Raw genomic sequence first — 19,571 nt, forward strand, 5'->3', positions numbered from 1 at the left:
ATTGTTGTTCCTTAGATGGCCACTTGCAAGCTTTTAAGACCCCAGGAAGGAGTAGGAGGTAGAACATAGGCACTAAACATGTTATTAGGCCAACTAAGTGGGATGTCCCATGAAACCATGACTCTAAACCTCCAAACCAAAAAACCACATCCCATGAGGTTTTTGGTTGCATGTAATCAGACTCAGCACCTACTCTTTCTTTTTTTTTTTTTTTATTTTTGTCATTGTTGTAAATATATCTATCACACAGCTTTTCACAGGTGTGCAATTTATTGACAGCCATTACAAAAATTGGCTGCACAACCGTACGCTTGATTAATGCAATATTTCCATCACAGTTAACCCACCCTTTCCCCCTCCCTCCCACTCCTGGTAACCACTAATAAACTTTGTTCTCTGTACATTTGTCTTTTTATATAATTGAGGTCCTACAATATTTGTGCTTTTGTGATTGGCTTATTTCACTCAGCATAATGTCTTCCAGTTCCAGCCATATTGTAGCATGTATCAAGACTTCATTTCTCCTACTGGATGAGTAGTATTCTATTGTATGTATGTACCACATTTGGTTTATCCACTCTGTTGGTGGACATTTAGGTTGTATCTATCTTTTGGCTATTGTGAATAGTTCTGCAATGAACATTGGTATACAAGTCTCTGAGTCTCTGTTTTCAAGCCTTTCGTGTATATACCTTGGAGTAGAATTGCTCAGTCATTTGGTAGTTCTATTTTTAGTTTTTGAGGAACCACCACACTGTTTTCCACATTGGCTGTACTATTTTGAATTCCCACCGGCAATGGGTAAGAGTTCCAATTTCCCCACATCCTCCCCAATATTTGTTGTTTTCTATTTTTGTATAAGCCATCTTAACCCATTGCCGTCGAGTCAATTCCGGCTCGTAGCGACCCTGTAAGACAGAGTAGAACTGCCCCATACAGTTTCCAAGGAGCTCCTGGTAGATTTGAACTGCCGAACATTTGGTTAGCAGCCGTAGCTCTTAACCACTATGTTACCAGGGTTTCCAAAGCCATCTCATTGTGGTTTTGATTTGCATCTCTCTGATGGCTGAGCATCTTTTCATGTGATTGGTGGCCATTTGAATATCTTCTTCAGTGAAATGTCTATTCAAGTCCTTTGCCCACTTTATGGTTAGTTTATTTGTATTTTTGTTAAGTTGCTGAAGTTTTACATATGTTTTGATTATTAGGTTCTTGTCAGATATATGGTTTCTGAAGATATTCTCCCAGTTGGTAGCTTGTCTTTTTACTTTTTTGACTAAGTCTTTTGATGAAGAGAAGTTTTAATTTTTATGAAGTCTCATTTATTTATTTTGTATTTTGCTGTTTATGCTTTTATCGTATTAGATAATTCATTGTTAAAAAACTAGGCCTGAGAGCATTGCTGTTGCTTTTTCATCTAAGAATTTTATAGTTTTAGTTTGCACATTTAGGTCCTTAATCCATTTTTAATTTGTTTTTGTATATGGTGTGAGGCATGGATCCTGTTTGATTTTTCTGCATGTGAAGATCAAACATGCCAGATTTTGACCCTTGTAATTCTGTTTATTTTGATGCTAATTTATTTATGGGCAATGGTCTAGAATTGTTACAGTCTGTCTTTTACCACACAATTAGATATGTAGTTTTACCTTTTAGGAAAATGGATTTCAGCGTCATTTTATTTGAGACATACAATAATTATATCAAGTAAATAATAAATACATAGTTATACTACCGCTGTCTGGGACAATGCTAGTTTTTTCACATTTGTTTCCCTTAAGCTACAAATCTTTATTTTCACAATTTTATTTGAAACCCTTTGGATAATGTATTTCTCTGGTCCCTGATTTACTAAACAGAATATACAGAATGCAATCTTTACGTGATTACTCAAGATCATTAAAATGAATATCAGTACTGAAAAATGTTGTAGTATGTAGATTGATGTCTTCAGGGCTTATTGAGGAACTTGAGACTATTTGCTTTTATAATAATTGATTCTACACTGCTATACTTTTCATGTTTTATGTCTGTTTTTTAGTTTTTTGTGCCTATTCTGTTTCTGACTTTCATATTTTGTTATTGTTATAGTTGTCAGCAATCCCTCTTCTAATTTCATTTTGGGGCTTCTAGTCTACTGTACACTTGAAAACCGTGTGTATATGCTTAACAGAATTGTGTGTAGTTACAATGTGAGACTCTGACTGAGGGCTAATCTCCCTTGTGAATGAAGTGCCTGAGCTTGCGCATATGGACTTTGTGATATTTGGATTTCTCAGAAGACTTCTTCCTGGCTCTTGACTGTTTTCCAGAGAGATTGTTGTTCTGTGCCATCAAGTCGATTCGGACTCATAGTGACCCTGTAAGACAGAGTAGAACTGCCCACATATGGTTTCCAAGGAGTGGCTGGTGGATTTGAAGTGCCGACCTTCTGGTTAGCAACTGTGGCTCTTAACCACTGCACCACCAAGGCTAATTAATAGACCATTAATACAGGTCTATTAATGAGAAGAATAGAATTGCGGGGGGTAACATTTTACTTAATTGGAATTCAAAATTAGTGTTTCCTATCATTAAATTGATTGCAAATATTGATCTATAAAAAAAACATTCTTAGCTCAAGTACCATACAGAAACGGTGGATCAGACTTGACCTCTAGGCTGTAGTTTGCTGACCTTTTTTGCCTCTGAATATCCTAAAATGTTTGGTGGTACAGGTGCTTGCAAATTTTCTTTGCAATTCTAGCCTGTTGTTGTTGCGTGCCATCCAGTCAGTTCTGACTATAGCGACCCCATGTGACAGAGTAGAACGGCCCCGTATGGTTTTTTTGGCTGTAATCTTTGCAAAAGCAGATTGCCAGGTCTTTCTCCTGAGGAACTGCCAAATGGGTTCAAACTGTCAACCTTTCAGTTAGCAGCCAAGAACTTAACTGTTGTATCAGCAGGGTGCTTCAATTTTAGCCTAGTCTGTGTAAAAATAATAGTAGGGTTTCTGTAATTATAAAGCATGTCTTTACAGAATATTCTTGGTTTATTTCTGTCTTCTTGTTTCTTCTATGACTGTTACACCATTATGCTGTTGTTATCCACCTTGAATATGGGCTCTTTTTGTTCTTCAGCAGTCCACTGAAGCTCTCTCTGGTAAAAGTGTCATTTTATTGTCCTTCGGGAAATCTAGAGTGTTTTTTTTCTTTTTTGCAAATAATCAACTGCTGCTTGTCCAAGTTTCATTGTATTAGATCTGTTGTAGTAGATCTTATCTTCTACTAGAACTACTGAACCCAAATGCAGCATTTTTTATTTGATCTTATTAAATTTTATCCAATTTATTTTGGTGATCAATTCACTCCAGTATACTGTGTATCCCTCCTCGTTTTTAAGTTACTTAAAATTTTGATAAGTATGCCATCATTTGGGTTATAGTAATTTGTAATGAAAATGTTAAACAGAACAAAACCCTCTAGCATTACAATTTTACTTGGAGAATCTCAAATGGAGAACTAATGCCAGAATACAGTAGTGGTAATACAAAATAATCAATAGTACTAAGTGAATCACCTTGGAAGTGCAGAATTCCTTCCTTGCCCTGGTGATAGAAGGAAGGAGCCTCACCCACGTGACACTGCTTTTGAATCATCAAACTTAAGACAATTAATAAAAACGGTGACTTGATTGAAGGATAAGTACATATTTTGTTCCAACTGTATTTAGCATGGTAGAAAAATAAATTTCTTCACTAAAGTTTTACTTTTTTAATTAAAAATAAGGAAGAATTAAAATTTTATTTTTTTATTTTGAAAAATTTCAAGCCCACGGAAAAGCCGAAAGAACAGTATAGTGAACACCTGTATGCCCTTGTGATTAACTGTTGTTAGCCCTTTCCACACTGCTTAAATCTCCGTTTCATCATACGCAGACACGCACACATACACACGCATCTACACCTACCTTTTTTTGGCCAAACTATCCAAAAGTAATTTGTGGACATTGTGACACTTCATCCCAAGTACTTTAGCCTGTGTCTTCTGAAAACAAAAACATTCTTCTGCACAACCACATCACTGTTACCACACCTAGAAACGTAATACTAACTTAAGAATATTATGCAGCACGTGGTCTATACTCAGATTTTTCCAGTCGTAGCACTTAACCACTACACTACCAGGGTTTCCAACTTATATATGATATGAGCAAAAATAATTATTTGAAATTATTCAGGATGATTTTAATGATAGTTCTTAGTGAGCGATTGTAAGTTTAATTTCTGATCATCAGAAAATAACAATGGGTTCTTGTCATGGATTGAATTATGTCCGCTAAAAAGTGTGTGTATCAACTTGATTAGGCCTTGATTCCCAGTATTGTGTGGTTGTCCTCCATTTCATGATTGTAATTTTATGTTGAGAGGATTAGGGTGGGATTGTAACACCACCCTTACTCAGGTCACCTCCCTGATCCAAGGTAGAGGGAGTTTCCCTGGGGTGTGGCCCTCACCATCTTTTATCTCTCAAGAGATTAAAGGAAAGGGAAGCAAGTAGAGAGTAGGGGACCTCATACCACCAAGAAAAAAGCACGTGGAGCAGAACACGTCCCTTGGACCCAGGGTCCCTGCACATGAGAAGCTGCTCAACCAGGGGAAGTTTGAGGACAAGGAATCTTCCTCCAGAGCCAACAGAGAGAGAAAGATGTCCCCTGGAGCTGACACCCTGAATTTGGACTTTTAGTGTACTTTACTGTGAGGAAATAAATTTCCCTTTGTTAAAGCCATCCACCTGTGGTATTTCTGTTACAGCACCAGTAGATGACCAATAGAGTTCTTTAAAAATATAATACTAACCTAGTGCCTTAAAGTTGTATGTGAATGCAGCACTGTGGGATTGAATAGTACTATGGTATCTAATTATCTGCATTATGTATTCTAGATTCCAGCATATTGAATTCAAAATATAGGCATCTGTGTTGAGGTATCTTCAGGCATACTACCTTACAGACTAGGAAGAAAGGCCTGGCAATATGCATCCAAAAAATCAGGCAGTTAAAGCTCTGTGGATCAAAAAGGCTGTGTCCTGTAGTCATGGGGTTGTTATAAATCAAGGGCTGACTTGACAGCAGCTCACAACACTACAGTTAAAGGTTTGTTTTTATGGAATGGCATACACAGTATTAAGCACTCTCTGTACATTAGACCAGGAACTATCGTATATACCATACCTTACACATAGTAGATCTAAAAAAATGTGGTTTCCCTTCTTCCTTTTCTACCACTCTCAACTGCATCATCTTTGAAATATAGGTTTCTTTTGTGAAGACTAATATCACAGCTCTGAGGTTTATTTTTCTACCACTTGTCTGTCAGTTGTGCTGTGGTGGCTTGCATATTACTGTGACCTTGGTAACGATGCCACCAGTATTTTGAATACCAGCAGGGTCACCCACGATGGACAAGTCTCAGCAGAGCTTTCAATCTAGGACAGACTATGAAAAAAGGCCTGGTGATGTATTTTCAGAAATTAACCAATGAAAACGCTATGGAACATAACAGAACATTGTCCAGTATAGTGCTGGAAGATGAGCCACCCAGGCTGGAAAGCACTGAAAAGACACAGTGGCTGCAACAATCGACTTAAGCATACCGATGATTATGAAGATGTCACAGGACCGAGCAATGTTTCATTCTGTTGTACATGGGGTCTCCAAGAGTCAGAGCAGACTGTATAGCAACGAACAACTGCAACAACAACAAGGTCTATTTTAGAAAATAAACTTGAAACATAAGGCATTTAACCTGTTGTGCTTGTCTTAATTATTTGAAGACACAATGCTCAAATTGAGGTAAATTTGTTAACTCTCTGTACACATGTGAAAATGTAATGAGTACATGCACTCATGTATCACCTGAAAGAGGCAGGACTTCTAGTTAATATACTTGTTCTTGAAACAATGGCTCTATTGACACGGTGGCTACAACAATGGGCTCAAACATAGCAATGATTGTGAGGAGGGCACAGGCCGGGGCAATGTTTCGTTCTGTTGTACATAGGGCCATTATGAGTCAGAACTGACTTGATGTCACCTAACAACAACAACAAGAGCATACCTGATCTTGGTCTAGGTCAGCCCAGTCTGGAGTGGCTTTGGTTCCTCTTTGGTTGGCTAGTAGAACTGGTAACACACTTTGGAGCAAAGGCAAGTGTTACAGTAGGTCCCAGGGCTAGAAATGTCTTAGGTCACATTAAGCCTTCCTAATGTCACTTCTACATTAACTGAGGTAAAGTTCATTTGTTGTCCTCAAATGGAGCATGTTCGTAATAATGAATGATTACCTTTTAATAATAATGATTACCTTTTAATACGTAATAACTGTATATCCCCCACCACTCATTCCATGAAATAAAATGCATAAAGTTTGATATCCTAGCATTAGAGAGCTGCAGCCGACTGGTGTTAGCCATTATGAATCAGACAATCATATGGTCTGCTATGCTGGGAATGACAAACTGAAGAGGAATAGCGTTACATTCATTGTCAAAAAGAACATTTCAAGATCTATCCTGAAGTACAGTGTTGTCAGTGATAGGATAATTTCCACATGCCTACAAGGAAGACCAATGAATACAACTTTTATTTAAATTTACACACCAACCACTAATGCCAAAGGTGAAAAAAATTCAAGTTTCTTACCAACTTCTGTAGTCTGAAATTAAACATGCAATCAGGATGCATTGATAATTACTAGTGGTTGGAATGCAAAAGTTGGAAACGAAGAAGCATTGGTAGTTGGAAAATATGGCCTTGGTAGTTGAAACAATGCCAGAGATTATTGATAGAATTTTACAAGAGCAAGGACTTATTCATCATAAATACCTTTTTTCAACAACCTGAATGATCACTATAAATATGGCTGCAACAATGGGCTCAAACATGGCAATGATTATGAGGATGGCACAGGACCAGGGAGTGTTTTGTTCTGTTGTACATAAGGTCACTATGAGGATGCATTGATAGAACCAACTTGACGGCACCTACAACATCAACAACAATACGCATGGACCTTACCAGATGGAATACACAAGAATAACATCGACTATATCTGTGGAGAGAGACAATGGAGAAGCTCAATATCATCAGTCAGAACAAGGCCAGGGGCCAACTGCAGAACAAAACACCAATTGCTCATCTGCACATTCAAGTTGAAGCTGAAGAAAATGAAAACAAGTCCATGAGAGCCAAAGTACAATCTTGAGTATACCCCACCTGAATTTAGAAGCCATCTCAAGAATATATTTGATGCATTGGACTCTAATGACTGAAGACCAGATGAGTTGTGGGATGACATCAAGGACGTCACACGTGAAAAAAGCAAAAGATCATTAAAAAGACAGGAAAGAAAAAGACTGAAATGATGTCAGAAAGATTCTGAAACTTGCTTTTGAACATAGAGTAGCTAAAGCGAATGGAAGAACTGATGAAGTAAAAGAGCTGAACGAGGATTTCAAAGAGCAGCTCGAGAAGACAAAGTATTATAATGAAGTGTGCAAAGACCTGGAGTTAGAAAACCAAAAGGGAAGAACATGCTGGCAGTTCTCAAACTGAAAGGACTGAAGAAAAATTTCAAGCCTCAAGTTGTAATATTGAAGAATTAGAGGGTCACTGTGAGTCAGAATTGACACGACAGCAACAGGTTTGGTTTTTTGTTTGTTTTGTTTTTGTTTTTGTTTTAACAGGCAAATATTGAATGACACAGGAAGCATCCAAAGAAGATGGAAGAAGCAGAGTCACTGTACCAAAATTGACAGGGAACTGCCAGAAGTTCAAGCCAGATTCGAAGAGGATGTGGAACAAAGGATATCATTGCTGATGTCAGATGGATCTCGGCTGAAAGCAGAGAATACCAGAAAGATGTTTACCTGTGTTTTATTGACTGGCAAAGGCATTCAACTGTGTGGATCATAACAAATTATGGGTAACATTGCAAAGAGTGGAAATTCCAGGACACTTAATTGTGCTTATGAGAAACCTGTACATAGACCAAGAGGCAGTTGTTCAAACAGGACAAGGGGATACTGTGTGGTTTAAAGTCGGGAAAGGTGTGAGTCAGGGTTGTGTCCTTTCACCATACTTATTCATCTGTATACTGAGCAACAGATGTCAGAAGAGACTCTGAAATTTGCCCTTGAAATTAGAGTAGCTAAAGTGAATAGTAGAAATGATGAAGTAAAAGAGCTGAACAGAAGATTTCAAAAGGCAGCTCGAGAAGACAAAGTATTATAATGAAATGTGGAAAAACCTGGAGATGGAAAACCAAAAGGGAAGAACATGCTTGGCATTTCTTAAGCTGAAAGAACTGAAGAAAAAATTAAAGCCACAAGTTACAATATTCAGGATTCTATGGGCAAAATACTGAATGACACAGGAAGCATCGAATGAAGAGAGAAAGAATACCGGTATACTTATTCATCTGTATCCTGAGCAGATAATCCAAGAAGCTGGACTGTATGAAGAAGAGTGGGGCATTAGCATTGGAGGAAGACTCATAAGCAACCTGCGTTATGTAAAAGACACAACCTTGCTTGCTGAAAGTAAAGAGGACTTGAAGCACTTACTAATGAAGATTAAGGTTTTTTTACAGCCTTCAGTGTGGATTGTACCTCAACATGAAGAGAACAGAAATGCTTAGAACTGGACCAATAAACAACATCATTTTAAACGGAGAAAATATTGAAGTTGTCATGGATTTCATTTTGCTTGGATCCACAATCAACATCTATGGAAGCGGCAGTCAGTAAATCAGACGATGTATTGTGCTGGGCAAATCTGCGTTAAAAGCCCACAAGAATGTCACTTTGAGGACTAAGGTGGGCCTGACCAAAGCCATGGTATTTTCAGTTGCCTCATATGTATGCGAAATGAATGAAGAAGACTGAAGAAGAATTGACACCTTCGAATTATGGTGCTGGTGAAGAATACTGACTATGCCATGGATTGCCAGAAGGACAAACAAATGAACAAATCGGTCTTGGAAGAAGTACAGCCAGAATGCTCCTTAGAAGCGAGGATGGTGAGACTTCGTCTCATGTATTTTGGACATGTTATCAGGAGGGACCAGTCCCTGGAGAAGGACAGCATGCTTGGTAAAGTAGAGGGTCAAAAAGGAGGGAGACCCTGAAAGAGATGAATTGATACAGTGGCTGCAACAGTGGGCTCAAACATAGCAATGATCGTGAGGATGGTGCAGGACCAGACGGTGTTTGATTCTATTGTCCGTAGGGTCACTATAAAGTAGAACTGACACAATGGCACCTAACAGCAACAACAGCTGTATATCCCACATGGCAGTGATCTAGTTATTGTAGCTAGTTTACTTGATTTATGATGATATACTTTATTCATTTTGATTGTCAGTTTAACAGATTTCAACACTCTTGATTAATAAATCTATTTTGGCAACATTTTTCTTCTTTCTACCAAGTTTCTATGTAAAATGATGCATAAATACAGTACATGGAAACACTTTTAAAGAATAAGGCTTATTCATAGATGAATTATTGCAGTAAAAATCCCAAATTAGTAATCTCACTATCATATGAAGAAGCCCTGGTTGTGTCGTGGTTAATGCGCTCCATTGCTAACCTAAAGGTTGGTGGCGGTTAGAACCCACCAGCTGCTTTGTGGGAGAAATATGTAGCAGTCTTCTTCCAAAAAGATTACAACCTTGGAAACCCTATGGGGAAGTTCTGTTCTGTCCTATAGGGTCACTATGAGTTGGAATTGACTCAGAGGCAGTGGGTGGATCATATCGTCTTATGATTTTAGGAGAGAGAAAGATAAGATTGTGCCATTTAACAATCCATACGTAATAAAATAAAATTATACTACTTTTTTTATCTTTACATCTAGAGAATGGGATGTTATAGAAACGGAAGAGCACTATAAGAGCCGATGGAGGTCTATAAGGGTTCTGTATCTTACTATGTTTCTCAGCAGTGTAGGTAAGTATTAGAAATTATACATAATTTTAAAATTTTATATAAAGTGTTATATGTTTAACCTCATTTTTTATTGGCATATAACATGCAAACAGTAAAATGCATGAGTCTTAGTTTGTATATCTTGATATATTTTAAATAACTAATATTTTTGAATATGTAGTCACTAAAAAGTAAAATTTTATGAGAAAAATGTTTAAAAATATTAATATCTATATGTCATTAGCATGTTAAAAAGGATAAGGAATGAAAATAAATAATGATTATTAAAACAGTGATAATTTTTAAAGGAATGTTTGAGGTGATTAATTTTTTTTTTCTATGTTTTGGCCCTCTCAGTCTATAGGCCCTAAATTTTTTTAATTTTATTTATTTTGTTGTTGTTGAGAAAGTACACAGCAAAATATATACCAATTCGACAGTTTCTACATGTATACTTCAGTGACACTGATTACATTCCTTTAGTTCTACAAGCATTCTAACCCTCCTTTTCTGAGTTGCTCTTCCCCCGTTAATATAAACTTGCTGCCCCCTAAAGTTATTGTTTAATCTTTTCAGTTGCTGTTGTCATTTCGATCCTATACATATCGTTCCTAAAAGAGCATAATGCTCAAGGCAGACATTTCTTACTAGTTAAGCTAAATTATTGTTTGGTTTTGAGAAGATTTCAGGGGATATTTTTGGTTTAAGGTTTAAAGATTATGCCAAGGCAATAGCTTCAGGGGTTCACCCAGCCTCTATGACTCTAGAAAGCCTAGAGTCCATGATAATTGGAAATTCTGTTCTGCATTTTTTCCCTTTTGATCAGAATTCTGCTATAGAATCTTTGGTCAAATTTTTTCAGTAACGGCAGCTCGGCACTATCAGTTCTTCTCGTCTCTTGGCAAAGGAGGTAGTTGTTCATGGAGGCAATTAACCACTCATTCCATTTCCTTCTCCTGTTTCTGACTCTCCTTCCTCTGTTGCTCCAGGCGCATAGAGACGAATTGTTGTATGGGTGCTGATTTTCTAAGTCGTTTCTTTCCCTGAAACTAGTGAAGGTCATTTTCTAAACTGTTTCTTATTTACTTTCCATTTAGCCTAGTCACTCTCCTATTTTCTCTTACTTGGCAACCTTGTGCATAATATAACACTGGGTAAAACACATTTTAAATAAAGGTAAAACTAAAGTACAAGATGAAGGATATTTTCAACAATCCTCTGTAATATAATTTCATTTTCCGTTGTGTATCGATTAGGATGCATTCTGCAAATATCAGAAAAAGAAGTTGATCGAAATTGGCTTAAGGAGTAATACAATTTATTATTTCTTATTATTGTTTCTTATATTTCTTCTCAATAACTTCTATGATGTTGCCCCTTCTGCACATTAGCTTTGTCCTTAGGCTATAGCATGATAGCTACAGTGCTTCCAGGTATCACATCTATTCACAGTAACTTCCATTGACCAAAAGGGACTTTTTCAGGGGTGACGAGTCCTTTCCCAGAGGTCCCCAAGTAGATGTGCCCTCACTTCTTATTGGTCAGAACTGGGCAACCTGTCAAGTTCTAAACCTATTATCAACTAGGATATTGAGGTTACCCCAACTGAATTTTTCAGTCTAATCAGGATCTACCCTCTGGAGTTGGGAGTGGGACAATTTCCCCTAAAGCCTGTGGCTTTATGGAGGAAGGATGGGCACCTGAATAAAATTGGAATTCCCTTAGGAGGATAAAAGGAGGTAAATGGATTCTATTAGGTAACAATGTCTGCAGTAGATTGGATTTTTTTTTTTCTTTAAAATATTTCTAAATTTTAGTATTATATAAAGTTTATAAGAAACGACTTCAAATAAATTTAACAGCAAAAAATTATTTTTAGTTTAGATTTTAATTGGCATATTAAACATCTTATTTGTTTTTCAAGTTTCTTGATTGCAAAATTGTAGCCTTGATTTCAAATATTAGTTGGCCTTTTCAGTCCTCTTTTCATCAATGTGCCAATTAAAAATATATTAAAATGATTATGTTGCTGGTTGTGGAATATTTTGGAAAAGGATAGCAAGAATAATGTTACAACATGAAAAATGTAATCAATGACGTTGAATCGTAAATGAGGAAGTTGTACTGGCAAATGTTTCAGTGTGTATGTTTTTACCACGAACGAGCAAGTAAAAATATGCCAAAATGAAAATAATGATTAAATCATTTTTAAAATAAACTTTATAAAAAGAATGAGTTACTGATACATGCTACAACACGGATAAACCTTGGGAACATTATGCTATGTGAAAGAAGCCAAACACAAAAAAACCATGTATTATACAATTGCATTCATACGAAAGCTCAGAATAGGGAAATCTAGAGAAACAAAGTAGATTAGTAGTTGGGGGTATTGGGTGGACATAGGAGACAGGGAGTGATAGCTAAAGGGTGGCATCCTGGTGGCACAGCTGTTAAGAGCTCGGCTGGTAACCAAGAGGTCAGCAGTTCGAATTTGCCAGCTGTTCCTTGGAAACCCTATGGGCAGTTCTAGTCCGTCCTATGGGGCCGCTGGGAGTTAGAGTTGACTGGACAACAGCGGGTTACAGGGTATCTTTTTGAAGGAATGGAAATGTTTTAAGGTTGACCATGGTGATGGTTGTACTTATCTGTGAATATATTAAAAAGCATTGAATTGTATACTTTAAATGAGTGCATTGTATGGTATGTGGATTATATCTTAATAAAACTGTTTAAAAATAATAGGCTTTATAGACTTTCTGATGGTTGCACCTAACATTTAAAATTGGCAAGTAACATAGGAATTTGTTATTACAGTTCTCAGCAATAAAGGCTAACAAAGATAATGAATTTTCTTTTAAGGTAGGACCACCTTGGAATATCCTGGTTCTGTTTTGTATAGCCATTGCTTCCTCTAAATGATCATTGTCCTTCTTCCTTGTCTTTCCTGTAGTCAGTTGTCACCCCCAAACAACACAGACTTGAGGCCTAGCACTGCCTCTATAACAAAATGGCCCTTCCTCTATTAATTTCTGCTATAAAAAACTAAACTTTCAACGTTCTGCATCCCACTTTGAAGAGTAGCATCTGGGGTCTTAAACGCTAGCAAGCAGCCATCTAAGATGCATCAATTGGCCTCAACCCACCTGGATCAAAGGAGAATGAAGAACACCAAGGACACAAGGCGATTATGAGCCCAAGAGACAGAAAGGGCCACATGAACCAGCGACTACATCATCCTGAGACCAGGAGAACTAAATGGTGCCCGGCTACAACTGATGACTGCCTTGACAGGGAACACAACAGAGAACCCCTGAGGGAGCAGGAGAGCAGTGGAATGCAGACCCCAAATTCTCATAAAAAGACCAGACTTAATGGTCTGATTGAGACTAGAAGGACCTCAGTGGTCATGGCCCCCAGACCTTCTGTTGGCCCAGGACAGGAACCATACCCGAAGCCAACTCTTCAGACATGGAGTGGACTGGACAATGGGTTGGAGAGGGATGCTGGTAAGGAGTGAGCTTCTTGGATCAGGTCGACACTTGAGACTGTGTTGACGTCTCCTGCCTGGAGGGGAGATGAGGGGATGGAGGGGGTTAGAAGCTGGCGAAATGGACACGAAAAGAGAGAGTGGAGGGAGAGAGCAGGCTGTCTCATTAAAAAAAGTTTTTTAGGGGGAGAGTAATTGGGAGTGTGCAGCAAGGTGTATATGGGTTTTTGTGTGAGAGACTGACTTGATTTGTAAACTTTCACTTAAAGCACAATAAAAATTATTTAAAAAAAAAACTGAACTTTCAGTAGTTTTCATTTATCACAGAGGTATGTCAGTAAGGAGAAAGGTCTTCTGGTTTTTTTTTTTTTTTTTGTATTGATCATGGTCATGGACTGTAATTATATACTATTTTCAAGCTTTTAGTATTTACTTTCCTTCTGTTAAATAAAATCCCATTGCTTGATAAATTAAGCATTTAAGTACATAAATTTTTCAGTTTAAAATGATAAAATCCATGCTATAGTTAAAAATTGTATGTGTGTAATAGTGAAAAATTATTATAACATAAATAACAAATTTTGCCTCTTCACAGGGTTTTCTATTGTGGTAATGTCAATATGGCCATATCTCCAAAAGGTTTGTACATTTCTACTTTTCTCTTAAGTAGCTGTAGTGAGAGTTTTCTAGAGAGTCTCTTTGGTATTTTATTCTGTACTCTTTACTAGAATAACTTGAGATAATAGTTCCTTGAAAGAGGCTTTTAAGTAAGATGGTCATATGATTTATTGTGCAAACCAGAGCACTTTTGAAGTGGAAGGTCTGCTAGACCAGGAAAATAGGGTTATACCAGGACAGTCAGATGTATGGTCACCTAATTATAAGCCAGTTTTGCATCCCATTACTACTTCCTCCCTAAAAAAAGTAAACTAACATAATCTGAATTCCCCAAAAGTACAAATGCTATTTCTGTGGAATAATCTCACATTTTTCCCATAAAATTAATTTGGGGCACCCAGTAATATTGTAAAAAGAATAGATAATACATATGTTTTGATGCTGTGATAATTGGGTGCAAAGGAGGGAATGACAACAAGTTGCAAGTTTAGTGGGTACCTTGACATCGATTGATCAAGTCCTGCCAATTTTATCTTAAATATGGGGAATGAACTTAATAAAAAGCCGTATGTAAGTTGGAGACTTGTTCATTTAAACCACAGGTTCTTAAAAGAGTCCCTTTGTACTTCCTAACCCCCCCGTTCACTCCCTAAACTGCTACAGTCTGATTAAACCTACTCTGAAATTGCTCTTGTTAAGGTCTCCAATGACTCAGTTGCTGACTGGATATATACTTACAGCCCTTGCTTAGGTGACATTTTGCGGAGCATTTGACATTGTTGCCTTCTCTCTACTTCTTGAATGAAACCCCTTAGCTTCTGTGAAAGTTCTCTACCCTGGCCTTCCTCTCAATTTTTGTTACTTTTTCTCAAAACTTCTTGTGTATTCTTTCTCAAGTTCCTTCTTAACTGTTGGCCTTTCCAGAGTTTGATGTGTCTCTGTGTGTATCTATATTTTAGCCTAGATCCTGAGCCTTGATCCATACTAGATATATAGTCAACAATTTATTAGATGTCTCCACTTGGATGTACCCAAGCTCCTCAGGTCTTCACACATTCTTCTTTGTTTTTTGGAATGCTTTCCCTCCTTCCATTGCTCTTTTCCTTCCTTCTTCCCTTTCTGTCTTCTTGCCCACTATCTTTTATTCATCCTTCAAGGCTTAGCTCCGGTGTCACCTCAGAAAGCCTTCTCTGACTGTCCGTCACTCCAGACTGTCCGTCACTCCAGTTTGGGTTAAAAGGTCCTCCTGTGTGTTTCCATATCCCTTTATCATTAGCATTTATCAAGGAGTGTTGTAACAATATGTTTACAGAGAGTGTACTGAACTCCCACACTAGGTTGTTAGGATGGTCAGATGGTTTCAACAAAAATACTAGACATAGGCTATGAATACTTAGAAAATAAAAATAATGACTATGCTCTAAGAAGCTTTTGACATTTTTCATTTTAGATTTTTTAGCTCTTGTCCCCAGTTTTTTACTTTTCAAAAATGTGATTCTTTACTCCTGAAAGATATTTAAAAAGGAATATAAGAATAAAAAATATAAATTTTACTTTTTACTAACTTAGTGCCATATTCTCATTGCTGTTTAAAAAAAAAAATCGTTGCTGTCGAGTTGATTCTTATAGCAACCCTAAGAACCGTGTAGAACTGCTCCATAGGGTTTCCAAGAAGCACCTGGTGGATTCGAACTATCAATGTTTTGGTTAGTAGCCTGAGCTCTTAACCGTTGCGCACCAGGGCTTCTTGTAAAAGGAGCAGTAGCCTTAAATTAAGAATTAAAAATTTTATGGTAGTAGGTAACATAGCATTGTAATTAAGAGTCATATTTTTATTTCAGACAGACTTGGCGTCACCATTTTCTAGCTGTGTGACCTTGGGCAAGCTACCTAACATCTCTGAACCTAATTTTCTTTTTCTGTCAAAAAGGAGTGACATTAACCATCTCACAGGGTTGTTAGGAAGATCAAAAAATGATATATGTGAAACGTTTAGTACTGTGCCTGGGTAAAAGTCTAAAAGTATGGTTTGTATGTACGTTTGTGTATTTGCATTCATGTATGGGGTGTGTGTGTGAGAGAGAAGAGGCAGACACTCAACAGGGTTAGGGAAGTACTGCTAATTCAGAATAAAGAGATCCTGGAAGACTTTCCAGAATCAGTAACAACTGGCTAAGTTTTCAAGGCCTTTAGAGAGTAGCCACCTGAAGAAAAGGCCAGAGAGTAGAAAGTTGGGAAGGCATTCTTGGTGGAAGAGGCAATAGGGGAACCTGTGCAAATGCCAGGAGGGAAGGAAGAACTTGGCTCATTTTGGAAGCGTCAACCTGTTCTAGATGTCTGGAACTTACAACTGGGGAAAGCATGCAGAGAGATGAGGGTAGAGAGCTCACAGTGACCAGCTTTTGAGCTAATTTTTCATAATAAGGAGTTTAGATTTATCTGGTAATATATATACACAGAGAGATAATCAAAGGTAGCCAGAAGGCCAGAAATGAGATGCTCTCATCGCTGTCAGAAGGAGAGCGACACACAGAGCACAGATGGTTCAGTTCTTGGAGTGACAGTTTCTGTTGTAGACACCCATACGTCCCAAACCATTTTACTTTACTGTTAAAATCCCAGCTTTCCAGTCACTGTATAGTATCTAATGAAAATAAAACTTTCCAGGGGTCTCTAACAAATTGTGAAGAGTCAGCTCACTTTTGTCCATGAAACTGATACTTCACTATGATCAACTGATGTCCTGAGAAGACACTTTTATCCTTTTACTTTCAAACGACTGTATATTTAACATTAAAATTGGGCTTTCACTGCTAATTTGAAGATTTTAAAATTTCTATGACATGACATTATTATTTTGTATGCTAACAAGAAGACTAAAGGAAGTAAAAATAATACTTAGGGGTAGAAAATGAAAACCAGAATGTCTGTGTACAGTGAGAGAGATTTTTAAGACTAGAACATATGATAACATCATTTAATTTATTTGTTCTTATTTCTCATCTACCATAAACAAAAAGCTACCTAAATATTTCCATTTTAAGGTATTTTAATGTAACTTCAGGAAAGAAAAGGCCATGCTTTGCCTTATTAAGTTGTTCTACTACCTACCTGTATTTGCCTAAGCTTATTTTCTAAAATTTAATGGTTCTCATTTTTCCAAACCATTTTATAGCCTACCATATTAAAAAAAAAAAAAAAAAATCTGTTATTTACTCCACAGTCCCTTTTCTAGACTAAATGTTTGTACTTTTGTGAAAAATATTTTATTTCCTGAATTTTAATCATCATTTGGCTTGCCCCTCAGCCATCATCGTAGTCTCTAGTAGTAGAATCTTGAAATATCTATGTAAGAAGGAAAAATAATCAGTGTAATGAAAGAATTGTCTTTAGGTTTCCATGTTTTTATTATCGTTTTTAAGCATATGACTCTTGTGCCCGCTTAAAAAAATAGATTTACAGTGTTAGTGGCTGTTTAGCTTACGGGAGAGCATTTAAGTTTAATGTATTATATTTATTTTATAAGAATTAAATCAGGAGAGAGATGCTGATGGAGAGTGAGCTACTTGTATCAGGTGGACACTTGAGACTGTATTGGCATCTCCTGTCTGGGGGGGAGATGGGAGGGTAGAGAGGGTTAGAAACTGGCAAAAGGGTCATGAAAGGAAGACTGGAAGGAGGGAGCGGGCTGACTCAGGGGGAGAGTAAATGGGAGTATGTAGTAAGGTGTATATAAGCTTACATGTGATGGACTGACTTGATTTGTAAACTTTCACTTAAAGCACAATAAAAATTATTTAAAAAAATTAAATCATGCCTCATTACTTGTTTATGGTATCATTGCTGTATGTAGTATGATTATATATTCAACAAAATTTTTATGAACCCTGAATTTCCATAATCTTTCTAAAAGATGAGGCTTCCTAAGCATTTTTTCCTTGAGTACAATGAGTTGTTAGCACAGTAATTATAATGCCAGAAGTTTGACTCTCTTACTGTGAGTAATAGTGCTATAAAACCTATGTGTTAGACTTGTTGTTCTTTTTTTAATAGGAAATGTTACGTGATCAGACAATTGTATTTATGTTTTAAATTTTGCTTTTCTTGAATAACAATTCTTAAAGCATTATACTTTTTTTCTGCAGATTGATCAGACAGCCGATGCAAGTTTTTTGGGCTGGGTTATTGCTTCGTTTAGTATTGGCCAAATGGTAGCTTCACCTATGTTTGGTTTATGGTCTAATTATAGACCAAGAAAAGAACCTCTTATTGTCTCCATCTTCATTTCGGTGGCAGCCAACTGCCTCTATGCATATGTCCACATCCCACCTTCTCATAATAAATACTACATGCTGGCTGCTCGTGGACTGGTGGGATTTGGAGCAGGTAATATGTATGTATGTATACGTTTGATTGTGTTAACTTCACATTCATCCTGACATTTAAGCACTCTATCATCTGACCTCACCCCTCCCCTTTAACCTAATATCCTACAGATCTCTCATTGAAATCAGACAAGTATCTTTCCTATTATTTTGCCTTTGTTCATATTCCTATAACCTAGAATGTCTCTCTTCCATTCCCGTCATTGTTCATCCTTCAAGGTTCAGTTCAAGTTCCACCTCTTCTATGAAGCTTTCTCAGGTTACCCCACCTCTCATGGATCTTGCATTTCTCTGGCATGTTTCTGACACTTGCTTTTGTACTGTCCTACACAGTTTTCATCCATTCTCACTACCTAGATGGTAAACTTTTTGCAATAAGAGACAATTTAGGATACTTTTTAATAGCCTATGGCCCCTGGTAGTTTCTTGAACATAATAGCTGCTCAATAAATTTTTTTCCATTAAATTGGTAGTGGGTTTTTTTTTTTTTTCCTATTTCTTATATTACAGTTCTATGCATACAGACTTTGTGACAGCTTTCATTTAAAAACGGTTGAAGCAGTCAGAATTCATTCAGTGCTTTCTCAGTGTTTCACGATCAAAAATAGTTTGACATTCCTATAATGCCATGTCTTCATTCATCTACATCTTGAACTGTGTTTTCATATTACTAAAAGTAATATTTTCCATTAATTGATGCATTTGCTCATTAAAATTATCTTAAATGCTTTTTATGTTCAGAAAGAATATAATATGATATGATATGATGTAATATGATATAATTAATATGATAAAATTAATATAATATAATTAATATAATATCATCAACCAATATTTATTCTTTCATATAAAGTCAAGTTAAATTGATTTTTATAAACCAAAGGTCATTTCCTTTTCCTTTGCATTGTTGTGTCTTTTCTTAGGAAATGTGGCAGTTGTCAGGTCATATATTGCTGGTGCTACTTCCCTTCAGGAAAGAACAAGTGCCATGGCCAACACAAGTGCATGTCAAGCATTAGGTTTTATTCTTGGTCCAGGTAGGTGTTCACCTGTTATTACTTGAATTCGAACTAGGGAAACTTTTGGGATTCAAATATTAAATGAAATCTA

General features: G+C 36.9%; 1 protein-coding gene across 2 annotated transcripts in view; it reads left to right on the plus strand.

Annotated features, from left to right (window-relative positions):
- The window catches only part of MFSD8 (major facilitator superfamily domain containing 8), a 49,268-nt gene that overhangs the window by 1,340 nt on the left and 28,357 nt on the right, over nt 1-19,571 (plus strand). Inside the window, exons 2-5 of one of the 2 annotated variants that reach the window (XM_049885358.1) lie at nt 9,898-9,989; nt 14,054-14,097; nt 18,222-18,462; nt 19,385-19,498. In XM_049885358.1, the coding sequence (XP_049741315.1) occupies nt 9,898-9,989; nt 14,054-14,097; nt 18,222-18,462; nt 19,385-19,498 (491 nt within the window). Of the gene's footprint in view, nt 1-9,897; nt 9,990-12,744; nt 13,478-14,053; nt 14,098-18,221; nt 18,463-19,384; nt 19,499-19,571 lie in introns of those variants that run through there. The other variant, XM_049885357.1, reaches the window with a different exon arrangement.

Source organism: Elephas maximus, chromosome 5 (assembly GCF_024166365.1).
Source record: "Elephas maximus indicus isolate mEleMax1 chromosome 5, mEleMax1 primary haplotype, whole genome shotgun sequence".
NCBI lineage: Eukaryota > Metazoa > Chordata > Mammalia > Proboscidea > Elephantidae > Elephas > Elephas maximus.